The 26,045-nt window shown below is 45.3% G+C and overlaps 1 protein-coding gene across 3 annotated transcripts in view; it reads right to left on the bottom strand.

Moving 5' to 3' along the window:
* LOC138532653 (flavin-containing monooxygenase 5-like) overlaps window positions 1-25,598 on the bottom strand; it is a 723,329-nt gene extending 697,731 nt beyond the window's left edge. For 2 of the 3 annotated variants that reach the window (XM_069641081.1, XM_069641083.1), the window contains exons 1-2: window positions 25,475-25,598; window positions 17,242-17,411 (exon numbers count right to left, since the gene is read on the bottom strand). In XM_069641081.1, the coding sequence (XP_069497182.1) occupies window positions 17,242-17,373 (132 nt within the window). In that variant the 5' untranslated portion in view covers window positions 17,374-17,411; window positions 25,475-25,598. Of the gene's footprint in view, window positions 1-17,241; window positions 17,412-25,281; window positions 25,420-25,474 lie in introns of those variants that run through there. The other variant, XM_069641082.1, reaches the window with a different exon arrangement.
* Window positions 25,599-26,045: the final 447 nt, after the last annotated feature.

Below are 26,045 nucleotides of genomic sequence, written 5' to 3'. Positions count from 1 at the left end.
TATAATAAAACAGTCAATCCATACAAGAATACTTCGAGATCGAAAGGAACTATTTGCAATGCCTTCTGACCTGTGAAGGCCAATATAAACTCTTTCAAATTCATATAATGTATCCCCGGAGTGGAGTACACTATCCCGTCATCAGCAAAAGATATCGTCATATCAAGTTTTGTCATCTCGCATCCTAGTACAGTAACTGGTGTCTGCCGAGAATATAATAATGGCATAGACATGTCATGTTCTCCTTTAGAGAGTAATTTATCTGTAAAAGGAACTAAACTCATATCCCCAGACAATCCCTGCCCATGCATGGAAATGTCTGACAGTGAGTATTTTCCCTTGCGGGTACAGGAACCAGTTGCTCCAGTGTCTACGAGAAATGAAAATGTCTTGCCTCCTATTGTCACCTTGACCCTTGGTTCCTCTTGAGGGTCCACGGTCACTGATAGTATGGAACACATCAGGTCACCCTGTGGGTTGTCCTGTTGTGGATATAAATGAATCCCTGTAAAAGGATTTCATCCCACCATGGTCACATTACCTAGTCTAGATGCAGATGTTTGCAGTATTCCTGTATTCGCATTCCATTGTGGTACCACAGCTTGTTGTGTCTGCACCTGCTGGGTTTGTATCTGTTGTGTTTGCATAGGCACTTTCTGTGGTTGCCCTTGTGGTGATTGCGTATGAAATGGAGCTTGCTGTGTTTGTTGTTGTTGTTGCAGCACATATATATGATTTGCTGTGTGATCTTGGACATAATATTCCTGTGGTTCTGCATTGTGCTGTGGAGCATGGCCCATCCCCCTCTTTGAGCTTGACAATTTTGCTGCATAGCCCCTCTACTTCTACATGTTCTAGCTATGTGTCCCATCCTTCCATAATTATTGTTCCAGCTGTCAGCCATTAAATCTTTCTCCTCCCTGAGGGTTCTGAAATTCACCTCATCCTTCTCCTCTATGTCCATTCCCTCTTCCTCTTGGCCAAAATGTATTCCCATTCTGGTACAAAGGGTATACTGCATTACTTTGCAGCGCTGGTCACATCTTGTGTTGCCACATATTCACCACTCGTCAATGTCGCTCCCTCTATGGCTGATTAACTCTGCTCCCTCTGGCTTTCTACTCTCGGTTTTCTTATTATTCTTCTCCTGTAACAATCAGCAATGATGCACGATCGTCAACTGTATTTCTGGCCATGGCTTCACTTCAATCCCCACATGTTTCTTCATCTGCCTTTTCACTGGCTCGTCTCAGGACGCCATCTCTCTTGAATATCTTGAATAAAGGCAACAGGAGCTTTATCCTCACCTATTTTCCTAGTTATAATCGCACACATAGCTGATGTATTGGGATATTGCACCCTGATCGTCTGCCATACATCTGCTCTGTAATTGTTAAATGGTGCTCCATCATGTGTCGCGTTTTGTGCAGTCACACCTGCGTACCCTGCTCGCCTCACAAGCCTTTCACGTCACCTATAGCTAACGTCATTCCTGTTGTCATCCTCTCTAGCTCATAAATCCATTTTCCAGCACCTGAAGTCAAACTAGGTAATTTACATTTCAAATTATCCTTATCTGTATGTGGCCAAGGAGTATACTGTGGTCATCCTCCCCCTTGCTCCAATAATGGTAATTGTGAAAACCACAATCCATAATCATACCCACCAATACTTGTTCTCCAGGTGGGGCTAGTTTTGCACATTTGTCGCTGTCCTGGTAGTGAACTTAACCTGCATATATAAGGTAGGGATACATCCCCTGCCCTGTGCGACTGTGATTGTGGGCGCTCAGTATATGGTATTGGTCTGGTGTTTTCTCTTTAGGGTCCTCTAGATCTGGTCTTTTTATACACCCGATTCTTTCAAAAAGCCACCTGCGCCCTCTCTTCATGCTTTCTCATTTTCTTCCCTTTCTTCGTCTGACATCATTATGCCCCAACTTGTATGGCTTTCATCCCTTTCCACATCATCAAGATCTAGTCTACTTAAAGACAGCGTTCTGTACTAGTCTGTTGTGACGTCATCTGAACTACCTCCTGTTTCCCTTGATAAACATTCTTCTATATTCTCTTTGGTTCTACACCCATATTTATCCCTTATTCATCTATATAAATCCCCAATCTTTTTCCCTATGTTTTTCCGCATCATGTTCTTCAACCCATGTCTGTATTCTCAGTATGCCTTGCAGCTACCTGTGGGATTTCTGTGACCCTTTCTCTTCCTCCAATTGTTATTGTGCTTCGATCAGCACTATGCTTCTATGAGATCCTCCTTTAGTCCCCTACTTCTGTTCATCTCTTCTTCTCTTCTCCTCATTTCTCTGATCTCTTTTTCCTCGTTCCTTCTTTACAACCTATGTACTTCCTCTTGTTTCTTCTCTTCTAGTCTCTCCTGTTCTTTCCTTGCCTCGTACTTTCTCCATTCTTCCTTTCACTTCCCCTCTGTTTATTTTCATTGTGTGACATATATTTGTGTTCTCTGCTTTTGCTTTCTTCTGCATTGTCCTCACTATTACTGACTGGAGGCTCGTTTGTCAGATTAACATACACAGCTGCTGCTTTAAATTCCTTTAAAGGATAAAATCCTTGCTCCTCTTTATCTGGGCTCTTGTTTTCAGGAGGGGAAAGGCGTTGCATCCTCCTGTGTATGCTGATTAAGCATCCACTTCTTTACAGGCAGATCCTCCTTCTCAATCTGATACATTTTCCACAACTCTAAAACACCCAACCTTTTCTGTAACTTCTTTCCCTTGTATGTAGCAGACACATATGTTGTCATATGTTGCAAAACTGTTTTTGACAACTAACCCTCTTGAGGCCACGGCATCAGTGTCTTATTAGTCGTGCCTCTGACCCACTCCGCCGAGATACTGCCTTATCTTGGGTGTGCATCTCTGCAGTCCGCTGCATAAATGTAAAAGGGGAGTGTCCCCCATGATGACAAGTCGATCTCGACTGTCGACACATACCAGATCTTTTATACTATTATTTATTTTATCAAATATACTACACTGATTAATTTGCGCGAGCACCATCAATCACGGCTTTTATCAAAAAGTAATTTTTTAACCACAAATCTATGCAATGATGTTCTTTTTGTTCCTTCGTTGACACCTTTTATTAAGTTTAACCATTGTGTTGTTCTATTATTGATATTCTAAGAGTCTCTTCTTTATTTATCCTTCTTCTTTGATATTTACCGTCCTGATTGACGTCAATCTCTTGATTTGAAAATCGAATAATCCCCTTAATTTTTTACTCTTGTTTTATATCTCTTCATTTAAACACAATAAAAGTTTTACACTGACATATTTATAACCCAATACACATGTGCAATTTTCAATTTTCTGCGTACACCTTCCTTTACTATCTCATTATAAATGTATCTCATCTCACTTTTTACCCCATCTTGGAGTTTGATACGCACTCTTCTTTATTGGCCTTCCCTCAGGAATCCTTAATACCCCTACTTTGTGGTTCTAATGCGTCCCGTGCCGCCCCTCTGGGAACCAGGAATCGAGGTATCTATTTCTCTTCCTTCTAATCCCCACAAATCCTGTTACCTATATACATATATTTATAAAACAGTCCATCTCCCTATTTTTGCAACCTTCGATGCTCTACTTACATCCGTGGCTCAGTTCGAGTCCCTTAGCATCAACTCTCCCCCAATTGACCAGTTCGTCTTCGGTCTGCGGGGCACCTGCAGGGATCGGGCAGGAATTTCATCAAAGGGGCACCTGTCGACCGAATCTTCTTACACATGTGTTTTCCGCACCAAACTCCACAGGAAGCTCCACGGTCTTCTGAGTAATGGTGAGAATAATCAAGAGTTTTAGGGTCTAGATCTGGGCCTAGGTTGATTAGACCTGAACCATCCGCACTGCTAGCAAAATGTGTTCTAGCACCTTGAAGCGTCTCATGTTCTCGATGGAAATACCAATAATGATCAAGACCCAAATAACCGGAGTGACTCAAAGAATATGGCAAAGTACTACTTTATTATAACCATGAAATAAAGTAGGGCAACCTGGTGAAAATCGGACAGTCATTCACACACTCACAGCTGCACATGGTTATACCAGGTTTTATACCCCAATGTTCGTGAGCCATGACATCATACTATTTGGCAAACCAAAAACCTATTGCGGGGAGGGATTTGATAGGGAACATATGTAATTATTTTTCATTTCATTTATTTATTTGTTTTTGGTTACAAGTAACCTTTACAAAAATATTTTTTATTAAAAGAAACAGGAAAAGAGAAATGAATTAATACATACAATACAATTTCCTGTTAAACACACACTCACAAAATAAAATACGCAATACTATACAAAGTATACATAATTGTGTTTGCATTGGCATAGATAAGATTTAAAATCAATAATATTATAATATTAAGATGGGAGGAGAATAAAAAAAACGAGGGGAAAAAAAGAAAACAACATACATCCCAATGAATTCCCTCTAACTAATAGAAACGCATGTTTTCCTAGGTTCCACAATCAAGAACAGCATCATAGATTGCAGAAAATATCATATACAGAGAAAACTGTATGTAATCACACAGCAAGGGAGGGCTGAACCTTACATCCAGCTTATAGGCACAATTTACAGGTATCAACTAAATAACGAACAACGGCAATCTGGAGTGAGACCCTTTGACCATGAAGCTTTTCCAGCCACAGATGATCAATATTTACCTTTTCAGAGTTTATCACAAACTTACTAAAGCATATTATATGTTCAGATCTTAATAATGTGCAATCTATAAGAAGATGTCTTAGAGTTTAAATACAATCTGTTTTTTGACAGAACCTACAGCAAGGAGATTTAGAGCTTCTTTTTTCCCTCATGGCTATAGTTTCCCCTGTCAGAAGTACATTCAACCTAAAACGCATAAATTCTACTTTCACCGGATTAAATATCAGAAGCTCATAAGCGACGCCCAGTTTGACTAAGGATTCCAAACATTCCGTTTTTAAGTCACAGAGGTAACCTGAAATGGTAGAGCCATTCCCTAAACCACTCCCCATCCTATCATACAGGGTGGAATTAGGACTGGTTACCAATTGCCTAAAGAGATAGATCCTTCGCCATTCCACCACATTTTTAATAGATAATAAACCAAGCTCATAACGTAGAGCTGCCAGAGGAACAGATTTAGGAAGGCATTTAAACACAGACCTCAAGATGAGTGCCTCATACTTATAAAGTTAGCTTTTTAGCCCACTTTGGGAGTAGCTCTAATCCATAGCAAAAGTGCAGTATAACCTTCCATACCTCTTGTCGATCATTCTAAGCTGTGCAATCTCTGGGCCAACTTTCCCTTCTAAATAATGTCTATAGTGAAAGAGAAATGTATCCCCAAAGATGGGGAAACCCAAATGATTTATGGATGATTTTACAGCCAAACTTACATGATTTAGAAACCACAAATATTTCATAACACTAGACCTCCCATAAATCTGCATGATGACAGTCTTTTTTGCATTTTTATTAAGAGAATCAGTCAGTGGGCCTCATTACGACCCTGGCGGTAGGTGAAAAACGATGGCGGTAAATGATTACCGCCATCGTTTTCCGCCAGGTCCGATCCTGACCCGTGACCGTTAACTACGATGCCATTAGCGGCATCGTAGTTAACGCTGCCGCTAACTGCTCCAAGGACGCGCGCACGCGACCTCCCACACCGTAATTACCGGCATGGCGGAAAGGCACGCGAATGCCGACCCAAGCGGACATGCACCTAACGCCATCACCCAGCCCGTTAAGTTCCTTACCGCCATGGAGCTAATTACGCCATCGCGAACCAACCGTAAATGGCCATGGAAAGTGAATCCAGCTGCCACAGGTGCACAGGAACAGCACAGGTGGAGGCAATACAGACTCAGGAAGTACAAAAAGCGCACACCCCACCCCTTCCCACACCCAGTCACACTCCACAATGATACCAATAGGACTAGCAATGTTGGGGCTGGAGGACCTGATAGCAATGCAAGTGCTACTACAACAACAACAACAACAACAGCAACAACAACAACAACAGGCAGCACAGAGGAGACGCAGGAGGAGAAGGAGGGCAAGGCAGGGCCAGCAAGCCCCACAAGCACAGCCAGTGCCACCACACAGGCAGCCCCCAATCCCACGCATCAGAGCCAGTCCATTCAACCTCACTGCTGAGCAGATCCACACCCTGTACCGTTTGGACCGGGACACCATCACCGCCATAGTAGACATGACACACAACGACATCATCAGCATGATAGAAACACCAACCGCCATCCCACCCCTACTGAAGGTAGTGTCTGTACTCCACTTCCTGGCCACAGGCACCTACCAGCACACAGTGGGGCACTTGCATGGCATTTCACAACCATTATTCTCACGTACGCTTATCCAAGTGCTCGATGCCCTCCTCAAGCACACAGACGACCACATCTCATTACCACGGACTGCCCAGGAGATTGCAAACACCAAAGTGGGTTTCCATGCACTAGCCGGCATACCTGGTTGCATTGGTGCCATCGACTGCACCCATGTTGAATTGGTGGTTCCACGTGCCATGGAGGTACCGTACCGCAACCGGAAACAATTCCACTCAATCAACGTGCAAATGGTCTGTGACTCCAACAAGATCATCACACATTGTTGTGCCCGATTCCCCGGATCAACCCATGATTCAATGGTCCTGAGGAACTCCACAATACCACGCTACATGGAGCAACATGCAGGCCCACGATCCTGGCTACTCGGTGAGTCTAATGTCATGACCATGGGAATGTGAAGTGGGTAGGTGAACGACGTACCAATGCATACTCCACCTGGCTGAAAGGGAGAGGGGGGAATGATGCATACTCCACCTGGCTGAAAGGGGGGGGGGGATGATGCATACTCCACCTGGCTGAAAGGGGGGGGGGGAATGATGCATACTCCACCTGGCTGAAAGGGGGGGGGATGTTGCATACTCCACCCGGCTGAAAGGGGGGGAATGATGCATACTCCACCTGGCTGAAAGGGGGGGATGATGCATACTCCACCTGGCTGAAAGGGGTGGGGGAATCATGCATACTCCACCTGGCTGAAAGTGGGGGGATGATGCATACTCCACCTGGCTGAAAGGGGGGGGGTGATGCATACTCCACCTGGCTGAAAGGGGTGGGGGAATGATGCATACTCCACCTGGCTGAAAGGGGGGGGATGATGCATACTCCACCTGGCTTAAAGGGGGGGGAATGATGCATACTCCACCTGGCTGAAAGGGGGGGGGGGATGATGCATACTCCACCTGGCTGAAAGGGGGGGATGATGCATACTCCACCTGCCTGTGAGTAGCAGAGACAACGGAGCCAGATCATACCCTAAAGCAACCCAAACTACACCCAACACCAGTAAACCCAATACCTGATGTATGCAGCCCTACCATGCGAATAAGGTTGTGTCCCAACCGTGACACAACCATCTGCAAGTGCATTGTACCAATTCAGACCACATTGACTTCAACGAAATGCACCTACATGCACCTCAACAAACACCATCAACCGAAAGGCCTGTCCCCCATAACTGCGCACGAAGGAGGCACATGACGGACAGAAACATCAACACACCATTACACAGACAGCAGGGTGCCCCAAATGTCCCTATCAACATCAGTATTGCTCACTGGGGTCATGATGAGGCCGACAGCAATGTTGCAATGATGTGAGCATTGGCATCACAGGACACGTGCCAGGCCACCAAAACAAACGGAATGAACGAACACAGTGGATGGGCACTCACAAGGCACTCGAGCCCTCTGCATACATTGGTTGATGGCATGCAAAACAGGCCATGAGAGCCATGAGCATATACGGGTCGCATAGTGTGAATCAATTATTGCATTTAGAAGTGGTTCAAAGTAATATTTGGATGCAAGCCATGGTGGCACATCATGTTCTGAATTAGACGTCATGACTGACACATACATTCTCGCCCACATACAGGTGATGCAGGCTATCCCCTGAAGAGGTGGCTCCTTACACCAGTCCGGAACCCACAGAACCAGCACGAGGAGGACTTCAACCGTGCACATACACGTACCCGTGTGGTCATTGAGCAGGCATTCGGCCTATTGAAGGCACGGTTTTGCTGCCTCAGCAGGTCTGGTGGTGCACTCCTGTACCGCCATGAGAAGGTGGCAAAGATGGTCATGGCATGTGTCATGCTACACAATATGTGCGTCAGACGAAATGTGCCCTTGCCCCCTGACGCAGAAATGCAACCACCTGACGATGAGGATGAGGAGGGTGCAGATGGGGCCGCACCTCATGGAGGAGGCGATGCACAGCAGGGGCGTGAAATGCGTCAAGATATCATCAACCAATGCTTCTAGCACACACGGCTGGTGTGTATCACATGGAGACGGCACTTGGGGCACTGTGTGTCTCTGGGACATGCACACTGTGGACTGTACACCAATAAAGCACACATACGCAATGAAAATGTCCACACATGTGATTTGGGAAAAAGGAAAATGTGTATTTCAATTGTAAATTGTTGTGCAACACCCCCTCCCCCCTGAACACCCCAACACACACCCCCTCCCCCCTCCCCCCTGAACACGCCAACACACCCCCCCTGAACACCCCAACACACCCCCCCACCCCCTCCCCCCTGAACACCCCAACACACACCCTGTGAGTGGCTAAAGATGCCTGTGACAGTGGGCACACGCTATTGCATGCCCCCTCTCCCGGCCCCTGGGGCACCCCTGCCTGTGGAGCGCAGGTCCCGTCCTGATCGTCGGACAGGGCTGCTCTGGGCAGAACTTGCAGTGGAAGATGTCCCTGGCTGCTCACGGGCACACATGTCCTGAAGGGTGTGGGACAGCTCTGTGAGCACACGCCGCATGGCGGCAAGTTCCCCGCAAATGTCCCTTGAGGTGGACTCCATTGCAGCCCTCAGGGTCTCCGTACTGCGCTCTATTTCGGCCCTTAGGGTCTCCGTAGATTGTTCTATGGCTGCCCTAGCCCCCCCACATTCCGCAGCATGCTCATTGAGGAGCGTGGACAGTTGTTGCTGATGTAAAACAATCTCCTCAAGGGAAAGTTCACTCTGCTGGGCCATGCCCATTCCAGATGGTGTCGCAAAAGGGGCTGCTCACCTCCTGCAGACTTTCTGCAGGGCATGGGGTGGGAGGCCAGTTCCCTTCTCCTGGATGCCCCTGTGTGGCCTCCTCATGGTGGCTGCCCCGGTACAGACAGGGGGAATGTAGCTGCTCAGTGGGGCGTCCTACATCGGGCTCATCAGTGTCAGTGTCTGAGCATGCTGCTATGGCAGCAGTTTCCCCTATGCTGCTGCTCCCTGCAGAAACAGTGCCTTCAGTGCCCAAGATTGTGGGGACGTGTGGTGCTGCAGGTGCTGGCATGCTGCCTGCTGGGGTGCCTGTTGGTGGGCCGTCCTGTGTGCTGGCAGATGATTCTGCCTGCTGCGATGTCTCCCTCACTGCAGCTTAGGTGGAGGGTCTATGCATGGTGGTAATGGCCCTCTTGGCTGCTTTTGAGGCAGGGGTGTCCTCATCCTCGTGGTTGGATTCAGAGCCTGTGTTGGGGCAAAGGAGGGATAGCGTTATTGATGGGTCTGCGGACATTGGAATGGCAATGATTCACCAGATTTTGGTTACTAGATGAAGCACATTTGAGGCAGGGGCATGCAGGTTGTCTCCTTTCTGTGTGGATGACGGATGGAGGTATGTGGGTGTCTGCAGTTAGGGTGTGCATGCTACATGTGTACAGGGTGGAGGTCGCATGTGGCTGTGGGCAGTGTCCAGCTGATGTGTTGCATTTACACTCTAGGGCAACATTGTGCTACACATTAATGGACGTCAGTGACTATAGCATGTCTTGATTTGGGGCACCTACCTTCATCGCCTGATGTCGGCGCTCCTCTTTCCATCCCTCCAACACCTTCAATGCTTTCCATGCCTATTGTGCTGGCACATATTTCCTCCCATGGTTGGAGTTTTATTGGGGAGTCAGCTCCTCCCCCGGTAGCCCGGGCCAGGTTGCGATTGGCAGAGATGATGCTTCGGACGCGGAGCCTCAGGTCATCCCACCGCTTCCTGCACTGCTGTGGGTTGCGGGGTACGGTCCCCACCGCGCTGACCCACTGTGCCACCATTGCCCATATGGCTTTCTTTTTTCCAATCGCCGCCCTGGTCATTTCGGTGGAGAAAACCACCGTCGCATTGTCCTGGAGTGTCTCCGCCAGCATGCTTAGTTCCTCACGGGAGAAGCGTTCCTGGCGCTGCCGATCGCATGCCTTCTTCACGACTTTGGGCATTTTTAGGTTGGCATTTGGGTGTGTGATGGGTTTGGATGGGTCTCAGGGTCAGATGTGGTATGGTTGGGGAGGATGGCAATGGATTGTGTTTTTAAAGATGGCCGCCGTGGTCTTTCCCGTTCCGCCGCGATGACGCTACTTCCTCTTCTGCTTATTTCCAGGGACCGCTATTTGCGGTCACCGCTAATTGCGGTGACCGCTAAGATGGGTGGCGGTAGTGCACCTTGCGCAGCGTACGGTGCCGGTAGGGGCCGTTTTGGGGTCTTTTACTCCATCGCGTTCTTGACATTACCGCCATGGCGTAATGCTCGTGCGCGATGGGTCGGAATGAGCCGCATTTTACGGCATCCGGCCATGGCGTAAACGTTAATTACGCCATGGCGGTAATGTTCGGTACTTACCGCCAGGGTCATAATGAGGCCCAGTGTATACTCTCTAAATGCTGTCAGCAAATGCTGAAGACCCAGAGGTGTATGATCATAAAGCATAAAATCATCAGCATACGCTGTCCAACTCACTTTTACTCCCTCCACCCCAGTAGATGCAAAAGCAGCTTTTTGCAAAATTAAGCCTGCGTCTGCCACATACAAATTAAATATAGTGGGCGCGAAAATGCACCCCAGGCAAAGACCATTAGAGGCTATGATGGAATGAGATAGAGCACCAGCATTATTGAGTCGCACTTTAAGTGTGGAGCCCTCATGAAGATGATAGAGGATTGACAGAAGAGGGGAAGGAAGCCCTGCATTTGGGAGTTTCGACCAAAGGATACTTCTTTCTACGAGGTCGAAAGCCATGGAAAGATCCATGGAGGCAACATAGATCGGTAAACTATTATGCTTCCATGCCTTTTTTTGTAAGATCTTAAATAGTAAGGGCCCTGCATCCGTCCCCACATTCTTCCTAAAACCAAACTGGAACATAGACAAGATGTTATGGTTATCTTACCACTCCTGTACATGCTTCAGCACAAGGCCAGCAAAAGTTTTGGAATCAGCATCTAGGAGTGCTATTGGTCTATAATTGGAAGGACAAGACCTATCTCCCTTCTTATATACAGGTACAATGTAGGAAATATGCCATGTTTCCGGAATACATCTTGTAATGACAATATCCCTAAAGAGAATGAAAAGAATCTTGGACCAAAGGTCCAAGCCCCTTTCTAAATGACATTTGCTAGCCTGTTGGGGCCGGGCGTCTGAGATTTAGAAGACCTAGCAATAAGGGATTTAATATCATCCTGCAAAATTCTAACGCTCCAGGGTGATTTTTTTTTTACAGAGGCGGGAGCTGCCAATCGATGCTAGATGGTGCGTAAAGGCCGCCAAAATGGCCGTCCCATACAGAGGTTTGCACTGACATTTGGGAAAAGTCTCTGCGATTAATCAAGGCCTAGAATTGTCTTTATGAATAATCCCTCAAAGCAGTTGAGATACTTTCACTGTCAGCTTGATAAAGAGAAGCCCAATGGCTCCTTATCCGATTTCTCCATTTATTACCTACACTCTTTCTCAATACTGCTTTTTCTAAGAATGGGAGTAACGAATCTCGTATATGACTAATCTCCCTCTGCTTGCAGCTTTTCATGGATTTTACCTTCTCATCATAAACGTGTATATTTTTCCTTTAATGAATATTAACTCGGGCGGAGGTCACTGCCTTTTTTATAGAGGACTCAACATAATGATCAAAGGTGTCATGGGTGTAAAATGTTAACTTCTTTTCCAACTCCATAGTAGATAAATCGGACAAAAAAACGGCATTCAATTTATAGACATTATCCTTATGCTATGAGATACGTGAGTGGACCATATTAATAATCAAAGAGAAAGGAGACTTGTCCTTGGCCTCAAGCATAGGGATCGTATCTCTCCAGGACTGAAATCTCTGCACTGGCTTTCTGCATTGTCCACAAGGCATTATGGGGCCTGGGACCTCAATACCTTCAACTTTCTCTTCCTAAATATCTTCCTTCTCGAGTTCTTCGCTCATCCGCCTCCAACTCCCCCAGGGTTAGTCACTTCTCCAAGCAGCGAGTTGGTGGTAGATCTCTTTCTTCTGCTGGAGCCTCCCTCTGGAACAAACTCCCTGCCTCTTTGATACTTGAGGAGAACCATCTCGGGTTCTGGAAGCACCTCAAGACCTTCCTCTTTGCTTCTGCTTTCTCTCCTCCTCTCACCTGCTGATCTTCTTGCTGAATATGAAATTGCACTGGTTACCTGGCTACCCTCTGATCTCGGGTCCAAGTCCCCTCCCACCAGTTGCACACCTGCACTGCCCCCCTGATAACCCTTGCACCCAGGGACTGTTTCTGTATCTCTACAGCTACTACTAGCACTTGACACCTGATGTCGGCACTTACCCTTGCACTTGCCACCAGCTGTCCATACTTTTATTTATTGTCTTTATTTATGTTACTGTTATCCTATGTACTACGATGTACTACACTCTCCCCTCCCCTTTCCCCCTGCACATTCCCCTTCCTCCCTCCCCTGCACTTGTGCGATCTCAAGGGCACCTGGCCTAGTAGGATCGTTGTCTCTGTCTTCCTTCTGTTTCCCCTCCCTAGCCTAGTCACGCCTTGAAACACTTGTGTATAGGTGCGTTATAAATGCCTTATATCATATCAACAACAGGTGAGGGAATACTAAGAGGTTCCGGTACACAACCAGGCATGGGGTTAGGATCGTCATCTATCACCTTGGTAGAGTCCAATTAAACAATCAAGCCTTCTTCCATGACATGTGGTGAAACACCACCGGCAGGGATAGGCACATTAATATTCATAGTTGCGTGAGAAGGTAAAGCTGGGATAGTGACACTTTCAACCTGTATTTTATGCTTGTTAAAAAGGTGGTACACCCCAACACTCCTTTTGGAGCTGGAGGAAACCCCATCATGTTCTGTATGACCTTATGTTTCTTATTATTTTTTTATCCTTTATGTTTCACAGCAGCACTGAGAGAATCGGAGGCAGGGCAAAATTCGAGTGGTTCCAAATCCACCCCAATATGTCGCCTGCCACTTCCGATCCCTGAGAAGCCGCAACATCACCCATTATAAAATTTCTCCAGGATGTCTGCGAGGGTCTGTTCGCCCCTTTCTCCAGCTGGAGCTTAGGTTTTTGTTTTTATTCTTGCCTTTCCTAGGCATAGCCTGAGATGAAGGGGGGGATCTCCTCATCACTACTAGTAGTCCCCTTAATCTCTGACCCCAAGGTCTTTGTTCAGGCTAAGCATTGGCTTAGTTAAGATTACCATTCTGGACTGAGTCACGTACAATTATTTCTGCCATTACCTCAGGAGCCGATGCTGAGTTCCCTTTACCAACATGGTTATGAGAGCCCTTTTAGGAGCTCAGTATACAAGGATGAGCACACCTACACTCTGTATATGCAGCAAAACAGACAGAATAGATCTCAGGCACAGAGTATGCTCTGATATTTCATTCAAAATCCTTAAATTCATCCTACTTCCCACTTCCTCCTCCTGTGCAACCCCTGCAACACCCAGCACTTGGGCTGATGGAACATGAGCCTCCTCCTCCCACAGCTGATCCACAGCGTATTGCGAGAGAGCCATAAAGGAGATTACCCCCTCAGAAAAAATAAGCAGAGTATCCAGAAAAGAGGAGTCCGCCCCTACAGCAGGCAACTCACTGATACCGCAGATCGCATTCTGGGCCATCACTGGCTCTTGTTCAGATTCAATTAGGGGAGGGGATTGCCCGCCTACCTCCACCCCAACATAGTGAAATCTGTAACAAGAGGGGATATCGTCATAAATTCCCCCACAACCATATTTACTCGCACTCGAGCAGAGGTTAAGTTTCATTTCAACACGGAATGTCCCTACAACAAGAGAAAAGGAAGAGAAAAAAAGAGGAAAAAAAGAAAGAGGAGCAACAACCAATCACAGAGATATTATGAAGTGGCTGCGAGAGAGTAGTCAATACTTCTTAAAGTTCCTTCACTACATCCACATACAACCAGTGAACAGATTTAAACAGCCATAACTTTGCCCAAGAATAGGAAAGCAGTCCTAATAGTCCAAAAATGAACAGATTGCATGGTTAAAAATCTGCGTTCGAAATGATGTTTATGCAAAACAAGATGACCCCAATGCTATTACTCACTTTCTAAGGTAAACAGCAATATAGAGTGTTGTGTGTTAGTATAGTGGTTGCTCCTAATAACAGGGGCTCTGCTGGCACGCGGACAACAGTGCAGCAGAGCCCCAGGAAACGGCAATTCGTGTCTGTGTGTTTCTTTGAGCTGCGCTTCACCACATGACCGTGGCCTATGCCGGAGGCCTTGTCCAGGGTGCCCCCTCGCCGGGGCTAATCCAAGCTGGGTGCCCCCAGCTGGAGTCTCCGGGTCCGGTGATCCGGATGGGATAGGGTGCTCCCTATCCGTTATCTGCTGCGTGACCGCAGCGGCCTGGTGCCGTGTCGGGTCCCCAGACACTCCTTGTGGCCTTCCCCGGGGATCGGAGGCGGCCACCAACATAGAGGATCCTGTGAAAATCCCCTATGCCACACTCTGCTAACCGAGCTCGCACGAACCCTGTACAGCTGTACAGCTTATCAGCCTATCAGCCACTTCCAGGCAACTTGTTGGTGCGTGTGCGTCCGCCTTCTTATGGTGTTACTGTGTAGAACTAGGCGGGGCTACAGGTTAACTATAAAAAGCAAATAAAGAGTGTGTTAACATTTAGATAGCACTGAGAATTCACAGTTATGTGGCCATTAAAGTCCATACTGAGTTGTAATCCCTCAGCGTTTGACGCTGCACACCTTAAAGAGAAAGTCCTCAAAACGAACGATGGGATGAAAAGTAGCAGAAGCAGAGTCACCAGACTATCAGCCACTTCCGGGCCACTCAAGGTGCGAGCATGTATCTATAATATGTAATTATAGTAAATGTAAATATTAGTAACATCATTGGCTGTCTCCTACCTATTAGGCATGCCTTGAACCACCTCTGAATACATAGAAAACCAATTATAGCAGAATACTAACAGCAGGTTGGCCTATGCAACATTGTATAGCATGTTGCCACATAGACCCTCTGATTGGTTGGCATGTCTTCCTAACCTTGGACTTTCAGCTTGTTAGCAGCACATAAACAGAAAATACCCCAGGTGCCTAGAGTACTGTCAGAGTACTCCCCACTTTCCCAATTAGTATATCATCTCTCATCAGCCCAGCCCTATGCCAAGGCTTCTCCTTTGTACTTGACCTTGCAGTATTTTCTTTATTCTGGGATTTTTAAGGGAGTGTAGGTACACCATTAGAGCTTAATGAATAGCCCTTGTTTTTGACTTCTGAGTCACGTGTGAGGAGACCACGATTCTGTCCATTCCAGCCTTCTATTTAATGCTATTTGATTCAATTAAGTGTAGTGTCATTACTCCTCTTGGCATCTGGAGATGTGCTCACTCCACCACACATAGGATTTTCATTTCTTTGATTGTGCAATACTGGCCTCTTGCAGATGTTTTCTTCTTTACTTAATCTAAGACAAATATGTTTTATGTAGATGGCTCATCTCTTTTGACTTCCCTTGTTCTGTGCAATTATCATTGATGTAACATCCTTGATCCCAGGCCAATAGACTCCTTTCTATTCTTCACATAAAGCTGTTTTTCCAGTGTCTCCTGGCTCTGCGGCCCTGATCAGTCTCTGAGGTAGCTTGATTGGTTTTAACACGAGTCTGACGTCCATCTTTCCATCATAGCTGCTCTGTTTTCTTCATCAGCAAGCTTCTATATGTCTCATCTACCTTGCATTTCTGCATATTTACATTCATTACTCATCTGTTTATCTTCTTTGTATATATGGGTTTTTCGTCTCTGCATACATGTTTCTCTTGTTACTTCAGTTACAACTTCATTCTTTTAGTATTTGCATATCGTTTCAGAACGTTTCTGTATCTTTCCTTCATGACATCACGTCCAATGGTGCGTGACGGCATCCTCCCACTCTCTCAGTGCGCGGGTACATTTGATACAGTTTTCTGAATGCATGTCATCTCTCAAACACTCAATGCAGTATTGGGATGATACCTGGTGTCTCACATAGGGCTCTTCTCCTGCTATTCCAGTATAATGGTGGTGAAGGGGCGGGAGCTAGAGAGGACGTGCCCAACTGCTCCTCTACAACGTGTCCTTGGATTAGTAGTTTCAGCCTGTCTACTACACTACCGGATTGCTCAGCTGTGTTCCGTAGGGGGCTAATTAGCACTAACCAGGTCCACAGTTAATAATGCCACAGTTTACTGACATGCTGAAGGCTTGCTAGTGGTCTTCGGACAAATCAATATTACCTCTTGGCCATCTTTACAACACCCTCTGCATCTATAGCTAGCAAGCGTTCACCACCCTGAGACTCGAACAATTCCTCTCTACCCCTAAAAACTATGAAGAACCAAGGGTAATTTTGGAAAACTCTGGAACCCTGTGTTTCAATTTCCCTCAACTCTTGCTACCAAGGTTCTGCTTGAAGCACCTTGAAACAGTTGCTTCGTGTGCATGCGACCGTTTCGGCACTCGCTCCCTAATTTACTTCTAATTATCAGTGAATAACAGCTGATGAAAAGTAATGAAAAAGCATGAATACATTATGCTGAGGTAGAGAGTGAGTAATTGTCGAGATTATGTAGAATATATTGGCATGACCGGGTTTATCGGTCCTGGTCTATGTTTATGACCTGTGAGCATGGGTGGCATGTTTGTCAGGACATTCATTGGTACAGAATTTTCCCTTTGTCGAGCAGCCTGTATTATGGTGGCAGTGCCAACACATGAGTTAGTCATGACTCCCCATCTGCGATTTTCAGTTCTGAGTAAGGGTCTGATTAACAGCTTTGAATCCTTCTGCTCCCGTAGGAAATCATTATAAGAACCAACTCCTTACTGACCTTGAATCTCCAGAGCCCACCAATGTCTTCGGTTCTCTCGAAGCAGGTGGGCTCCAGCCCCTCGTCCAGGCAGCACTTGATGGCAGTCAGTCCACTGGATCCTGCACCAATCACTGCTACACGCTTCGCCATGGTCAGCGTGTATCAGGGTAGAGTTGGCGAGACGAGCACTGAAACGAGAAAATAGTGACAATGTTGGAGATGCCTCAAGGTTTTGGAAAGAACACACATGGGTGGTTGTTCCGTGATCACAAAATATTCACAGAGTTCAAAGAGACCCTAACCCAAGAGCTCTCCCGCTGCATCAAAGACCATGATTTTCTACAGCTATTCTCTTCAGGTACATAAAATACTATGTTGTATACTGCCACAATTTACTGATTGCTCTCGACAAAGCTCCCATGTTTTAAATTATCCTCACCACAACGGCATTGGCTGAAATTTCACGTGGTGACAAATTAAGAGGTAATTGGCATTGCCACTCTCCAGGGAAATGTACAGGACATTTCTTATTCCACGTAATGTTTACTTGGAACAGAATAGTGTTTTCACGCCACCAATTCACCTTCAGTAATCCACAGATGGCTGATTAAAGGATGCAGGCAGGCAATTCTGTCTGGCTTATCAGTTGGCTACGAAATATATGATGAATGCCTTAACTTTTCCAAAACGATTTCACTTTTTAAAAAAAATCAAAATTCGGTTTATGTCTAGATTTCTTCCAGGTGCTAATTATTATTTTAAATTTTTTTTTATTTTCTTGTTTAAAGCGTGGACCTAGCTCGAGAGCAGCAGAACGCTGTACATAGTGTGGGCAGCCAGCATTTGGGCAGGCATCTTTTAACAGTAGTGCAGTACTGTCAGGTCTGGGCATCCATTGTCAGACCAGCAATGAGAAGTCCCTAAGTTCATCATATATTCAGGGCTGTCTTAAGGCATGTTGAAGCGGTGCACCCTCACAGGGGCGCAGTGAAACAAAGGGTGCATTGTATCGCCGCTTAAGCCGGCCCTGTTTGAAGTCAGGGTGCACCCAACTTCAAAGTAACGTCTAGATGCAGTGCGGCAATCCAGAGCACTGCACTGCATGTAGAACGTTATTTTGAAGTTGGGTGCACCCCGACTTCAAAAGGCCAACTACAAAGTAACATTCTTGCTGCTGCGTGTTGCTCCTTAGCACCGTGCAGCAACTAGAACCTTACTTCCTGTCTGGCCCTAGTGCGCATTACAGGAACTGGTTTCCTGTCTGCATAGTCGAGGTTGGAGCGCAGGAGTCCTTCCAGACGAAGAAGGATTCAGTTGGAAGGAGAGAGCAGGTAAGAAAAACAAATGTATTTTGTGAGTAGGTGTGTGTGCGCATGTGAATTTGTGCTGCATGTGAATTTGTGCTCCATGTTTGTGAATTGTGTTGGAAGGAAGCGTGCAGGCAAGGATGTGTGTTATGTATCATGTCGTGTGTGTGACTGTGAAAGAGCAAGTGTAGTAGGTTGTATGGGTGCATGTGTGAAGGGTTTGGGTAAATGAGGGAGTGAATGTTGTGTATGAATGTCTCATGACTTTTAATTCCGGGCACCAATGAGTCGGAACTGGTATTTTGGGCCGCCTGCTGAGCCCTTTCTTACTGTGGCATGACTTTTAATGTACCCCATGTAACTTCTTTTTTTTAAATTGTGGCATGGCATTTTATTACAATAAATGTAAGTGAATTCCCACCCACCTTTCAAGCACTGATAATCTTTTTGGTATGACATTTGTTTGCTTCTTTTTCCCCTACTTAAGCAGCCTTACTGCCTCTTTTCTTTTGCAGCTGGTGAATTGGTGCAAGTACCCTCCTCTCGCCTAAGGATCTCTCAGACACACTTGCTTTCCTTAAACCAAACACTTACACCAACAGATTCCTCCCAGCCTCCCTCATTAAACAACACCCTAGCCCAGCATTTCACACACTCCTTGGTATTGGTATAGGTATCAGTGAAGATGTATTCCCATACACGTTGAGGGCAGGTCCCATATGACCCCTTCTCAAAAAAGCCTTGCTTGATGCAGGGGGCCTAGTCAACTACAGACCCATCATAACCATCCCATTCAACGGGAAGCTTATCGGAAAAGTAGTTGCGACCCAACTACTTGCCCAAAGTCAACCAGTTTAGCCTTCTCCGCAATACTTCTGCCTTACATGCAGCACTAAAACTGCAACAATCCAAGTATTGGATGATGTGCTGCGAATCACTGACACAAGTGACAAGTGCCTTCTAGTCCTCTTAGACCTTGTGGCTGCCTTTGGCACAGTTGACCCCCTAATACGCCTATCCCTCCTCACTGGCGGAGTGGGCTTCTCTGTAGCTACCCTAAAACCTAAAATGATTTTCATCCTACCTACCTAGCAAACAAAGGCCATACAGGTGGGGTTATTCAGACTCAACCAACTCACAGTTATGTGTGGGGTCTGTGGGGTACATTTACCAGCCCCAATAGAAATCCCCTGCATCACAAAACTGCATTTCAGCAGTTACAAAATACAAAATAAATTGCTGCGCTGTGTCTGCTGAGCACATATGGGGCGAGAGTTAAACACAGCCACACCAAGCATGGATGCATTTGCTGTTCTCCACGTGAATTCGGAGAAGATAATTTAAAGGCAGAATGGCCTTGCATTTTCTTTCTGTCAGTGAAAAAATCAAGGCTGCACCAGATAAATGACCTGCATTCCGGATGACATCACACTGATGTCTCTTTTCATTTTAAACAGCACATAATTTGTTCCATTCATCACAGCCCTGCCTGTGTATTGGATTGGAATGCCATGAAATCAAACTAGCCCTGTAGAACGTCATTGTTTTCATTACATCAAGCCCATGAGGAGCAGAGAATCTGCATCAAATCTGCACGGCTCGGAGTTCATTTTGCAACAAACTAACACACGTGAGGAACTTCAAAGAAAATATGCTTTCCCTGTAAATTAGCAAGAAAACAATTTGCAAGCATATTTCTGTGCTCAGAAATTGACCTGATCTGTAAAAGCCTTTCAGAAAATGAATGCCCAAGAAACCGCGTTTTGTGAAATGAACATGAGCTAAGAAGCACACTTGTAAACCCACTTTTGCAAAGCAGTGAAATGACACTTTGAACACGAAATGTGAAAGAATGCCATTACTCGCACAGGGACAGTATTATATGTGTGGGGGTGGGGTTTGGTTTAAATGTATATTATATTTATTTACAAAAAGACTTGGTTTCTGTGAAAGAAAGAGAGAAAAAGAATATATATTTTTTTTCAAACAGCAGAACCAGTTTGGCAAGGCAGGCACTTCAAAGGCACCAGCCCCCATGGGAATGCAAGCCCCTCCACACATATAAAAGGGCTAAAGTGTGAAAATGTGTGACCTCGTCAGACTGGCCGGCATTTCTACAGCAAGGGACAATGGACCCAGGGGAACTAGTACTGTCACAAAGAAGTGTGAATTCCTTTGACACTCCTCCTCAGCTTCAACTGCCTAGGGTCAAAGGGCTCCATGGTAACCCTGTTGGTCAGACTGGCACAGAGGGGGCAGGTTGGCTGTGGAGATTTGAAGGACCGCCCATATAGTGACAAAATGACCTCCATAGACTTTAAAGAACTTTTTACATTAAGACATTTATTTCAATAACCTGAACAAGTAGTAATGTGATATTTTGACAGTTTCTATGGGACTTTTAGACACACTGAATGAGGCTGGAGGTGTCTTTGTAGCCCATGGTGAACTGGAATGACAGAAAAAATGTATTTTGGTGTGAATCATAAATGGTGCAGACATTAAACTTGAGGAAAATATGCCAAATGATAGTGTGCATATATGGAACCATTTGTAGGATTTTAGGGGTTTGGTTTCTCTTACAAACAGTGAAATTGTGCCTAAAAGCGAAGCAGCATCACACAGAATTAGTCTTTGAACCAGCATATTCCTTGTGAAATATGTGATTTGCCTTTCTGTTTTTTGTGATGGTGATTTTAGTAGATATAAAGTTATATTCCATAACTCCTTTTTGTGAAAAATCAGGCCTGTGGGTCAAAAGGAGTCGTGAAATGCATACACCTAAGGGGAGGTCACTTCCTTCAAACCAACCAGCTCAGAGGGAGGTGGCGACATTCATACCCTGGCCTATCCTACTCAAGAGGAATGTCCAGATTACTTCTGCCCACATTGTAAAAATTCTCTGATGTCATACTGCCTATATAAGAGGTAGGCAGGGAGGCATAGGAAGATTCAACATTCAAAATTCACCCTGCAAGATACCAAGAATCCAGAACCAGGTCCAGAGGTAGCTGACCCAAATCCAGGCAGGACCACCTATCCAGAACCTCCTATCCAGAACCACCTATCTAGAACCAGATTCCTCTCCATAATTCGGGGAGAAAGGGGGAAAGGCTGCTGACCCATTGAGGAGAACCCAGCAACTAGACCCTTTGCCTAGCTGCTGCTCTGCTGTCCACACTGATCAGACCCCTGTTGCGCAGCTGTTCCCTAAAGGAGAGATCAGCCGCTGCCCAGTGACCATATCCTTGCCTCGCTGCCCAGAGACCCAGTTAGCTGTCCAAATTACCCAAATCAAGTGAATTTGGTAAGTATCACCTTCCCCAGTACCAAAAAGCTGCCTACACCGCTCTGTTACATTGCATTCTGTCCAAATCCTATAAATATCCCATAAGAACCCAAGTAATTCCCCAATTATCAGCATCCTCTGTTTATCCTGTTCTTAGAAGAATCTGTGTTAGTCTATATGTGTCAGTGTAATTATTTTCAAATAATTTCAGTTATCTGTGTAAATCCTTAGACCATTTTCGAGATAAATTAATTAATTCCCCTATACGGAGGTGCGCGACCCGAGTTGGTTAACATTTCAAATTAACCCCCTTGTGTGTAGTGTCTTTCTTTAAGAATCTAGCCATTAAAATATATTCTCAGTAGAACCTATCATTGTACAACCAAAGCCGATTTTGCCCGTGTAAATGTTTTCCTTAAAAAAAAATCTGATTTACATTTTCTATAGAGAAACCATACTGTCATCCCATAAGAGTCATCCTTTCACTTCATTATCCTATCTCCAATGTGCCTTTGTTCCCCATCATAAGAACCGATTTCCAATTTTGACTGTTAGCCTATTTTCATAGCTGTTTGCTTGTTTAAAGTCTGTATAGAATAAGAAATTGCAATTCCGCCACGTGTGATTTTGCTGCATTGTTTTCCTTCCCAAACTCGATTTTTCTCACCTGTGTTCACGTTGTTTAGTACCCTGCTCCTTAGCTTGTAAGCTTCCTTGCCTCTTTAGTACAGCAACACAAATTCCTGTCCTATTTCCTCTACCACAAATGTAAACTGACCATTAAGTATCCAGTGAGATTTTCATTTTGTTTTGGCCTCCCATTCTGGGATGGTAGACCGAATTTAAAATCCGATTTTTCCCACTTATTTCTGACTCCTTGCTACTTCCTTCCATCCACACAGAACTTAGTCAGCAGGTGTTTGGGGGAGTGTTGCAGGGGTAGTGCATAACAGGTGTGCCATCTATAAGTATGACAAAAGGTGATTGTGCTTCCATCTCCATTTCAAACTTATGTATCCGATGTCAGAAAGTTAAATTAATTGTACTATAACATTTTGCTGTATATTATCACCCCACTGGTGATTGCAGCCTTAAATTTGATTTGTTTCATTTTGCATTTGAATTTTAAAAATAAATACATATTTCATTATTACACACTGGCCTGGTTCATGGTCCATTGTGACACAGGGTGTTTGTCAAGAGGGGTGTGAGATGGGTTGGGTGCCTTCTCAAAGCAGAATCCGAAATAAATAAAGTTAAAAGTGTTTTGTTTTTGCGCCTCATCCCTTGCCAGTGGAAAGAGTCCTGGTCTGGAGTATGACGTGTCGTAAATTCCGTTAGAGGTCCCCAAAAGGTTCCATCCTCTCCACACTCAAATTTGATCTATACATGGAACCCTTACAAACTCTCCAAAATGACCCCAACATAGCCATCCATCAGTATGTTTATGACAATCAGCTGTACCTTAAGGACAGTGGCCTTCAAGACATTCACATCCACACATGATGTCAAGTGCCTCCCTTAAACTGAACCACAAATTCATCCTCATCTGTCCCCCGACCAAACAACTCATGCAAAATAGCCTGTATGTTGTGCCTGAAAGGATTCACCCCTCAACTATCAAACTCAGACAAATCCCTGGGCTTAGTTGGCGACAGTAGATCTTCCTTCCAAAGGCACATAGCCAAAAAGACACAAACCGCATGGCTGCAGATCTCCACACTCTGCAATATCAAACCCTTCACCCAGTGGTCGAAGTGTATGAAAAGAAGTAGTGGAACTATGTTCCCTGCTGCCCCCCCCCCCAGCTCCCTACAAACCCCATCCCTGCACCTCCTCCCACACACAATCCAAACCCCCAAACAAACACACCTGCTATTTATGGGAATGTGCAGTGCGGTGCACCAAAGTGCAAGCTTCAACTTCTTCCTACACTTTTATTTTAATACTAAACCATTGCAGAACAGTTTCTTTTTAAAATAAAGTATAGGAACAGTGAAAATTAAAAGTATGGGAGTACCGCTCCCGACCGCTCCCGCCCAATTTGACCTCTGCCTTCATCCCCCTGTATGACTTCCCAAATGGTGGTCCAAGCCATCTTGATCTCACACATTCACGGGAGAAATACTCCCCTTAATGGGCTTCCGGCACACACCTGGCCCCCCCTGGTGCAGCCCACCTCATTAAAGCTACCTGCAAAATCAACCGTATCTCTCCAACTCTGTGTAAACTTCATGCACTGGCTCGCGACCTCCCCATCAGGATTATAGTCAAAATTACATGTACCACCTACAAAGCAGTCATGAACGAAACACCAACATACTTGGTGGCTGAACTCCATAACTCTGAAAGCTATCGCACCACACGTAACAAAACTATCAAAAGGTTAGAGTTCAGAGAAGACACGCAAGCAGTCCTTCTCCTGCCATGCCCAGACTATCTGGAACTCGATCCCGGCAGAAACTCAAAATGCCCCCACTATCCTCCAGTTCCAAGCCCAATTCTGTCACCCTCCTGTTGTAAAGCGCTCGACTTGTCCTGGGCTAGGTTCGAACCATAAGCAATAAATAAATAAAGGACCAAAGGAATAAATAGTATTCAAAGAAAGTACCAACTAAACCCACAAGAGTGCTGGTTCCCTGCAGTTGAAAATCCCAATATTACCACCCCTATTCTGCTATTTATTGATTTATTTATGTATGTGCAGGGAGGAACAATGTTCTTTTGATCACAAAAGACTGTTCGATAGATAAGAAATCAGGCTTGACGGGAAGCAGTTAGCTTCTTACAATGGTTTGAGGTAGAGTGACATTCTGACCAGGTTGTGGATGGGAGTAAATGCAACAATCGCTGGGGACAGACAATACATGGGTGGTGAGGTAGGTTTGATTTTGAACTAATCGGTATGGACTGTTTCTCGGATGTCTGAGAGAAGAGAATTTCATTCAAGTGGAACAAGAAGAGAGAAAGAGCAGAAGCAAGCGGGAGCACTCTCACCCACTCACTGAGTCACAAAGACTATAACTGGGCACTCATCCCATCCCATTGCCATCACTGCAGCACACAAAGGATGTGGGGTAAGTAGCTTATAAAGTGCATAATATGCCCTCTTGTTGGTAAGGGCAAGCAATGCCAGATGGGTGTCCCAGCCTCTTTATAGGCAGAGAACGGTGAACACGATGTGTACATTTACTTGGTGCACGGACAATGGGCTTTTTGTTCACGCAATGATACGATGAACATCATTAACACAAGAATGCAGACATGGAATGAAAGCTTTCTTTTAAAAACACATGCACGAAGAAAAAATAGATCTTTCTGTGTATTCCTATCCAGGCCCATTTCTTAAATTGCAACTTCATATTCCTTTATGCTAGATATACTTTCGACAAATTGCAACACCTAATACTCTTCAATGTATTAACAATCAGCGCACTAGCACCCTTTCACATTAGCACTTACCAGGCAGAAAAAGGGACTTCTTGTTTATGAGATATGAAATTGTTAAAGAGCCCTAGGACACTGCTTTTAAATGCACTATGGCAGCAGTCAACCACTTAACCACTAGACCACGGACCCACTCGCAACACTCCTCCCTCACCAGAAGCCTTTCAGGTAAATGATCAGATGTAATGGAAACAGACTGAATGCCTACCTGTTTCTTCAAAGCAATGTCCTCTGTGTTAAGTTAGAGTCACTACTGCATTGCCATTTGCATGCTCTTTTCGGCTTGGCAAACACTGGGTAGATAATTAACTAAGTCTGTCACTTATTTCTCAGTATTACAGGCAGGATTCACTCCCTTTCTTTCTTACCAACAATAGCTTGATCAACTATAAAGAGGATCAGGTACTTATACTAACACAAGCATACACCACCGCCCCCTAAAACCTGTTGTACATTTTCATTTGTTTTTCTGTTTCATTCATATCCTACTCCTGCTTTTCTTACCCTGCCACCATTTCCCCCATTTTCTCTCCACCACAGATGTCGGTTTGTATACCCCTGGCTGGGGAAGGGAGGGGCACATTGCTCCACTATCCAGGCAGACCGCAGCATGTAAAGACCTCTATGGTGATGATGGGTGCAGTATAAAAGTGTCATGACATAACCTAACATAAAATAACATTTGGGGAGAGTGGGAGGCTTGTGAGCTTCGTCCACGAACACCAGTCATTTTTTAAAATGTTGTCCTGTCTCAATTGGATGGATATCAATAACATTTT

Source organism: Ambystoma mexicanum, chromosome 1q, assembly GCF_040938575.1.
Source record: "Ambystoma mexicanum isolate Mex_15411 chromosome 1q, UKY_AmexF1_1, whole genome shotgun sequence".
Taxonomy (NCBI): Eukaryota; Metazoa; Chordata; class Amphibia; order Caudata; family Ambystomatidae; genus Ambystoma; species Ambystoma mexicanum.
The sequence above is the reverse complement of the archived record's forward strand: the minus strand, read 5'-3'. Positions and strand labels throughout refer to the sequence as shown.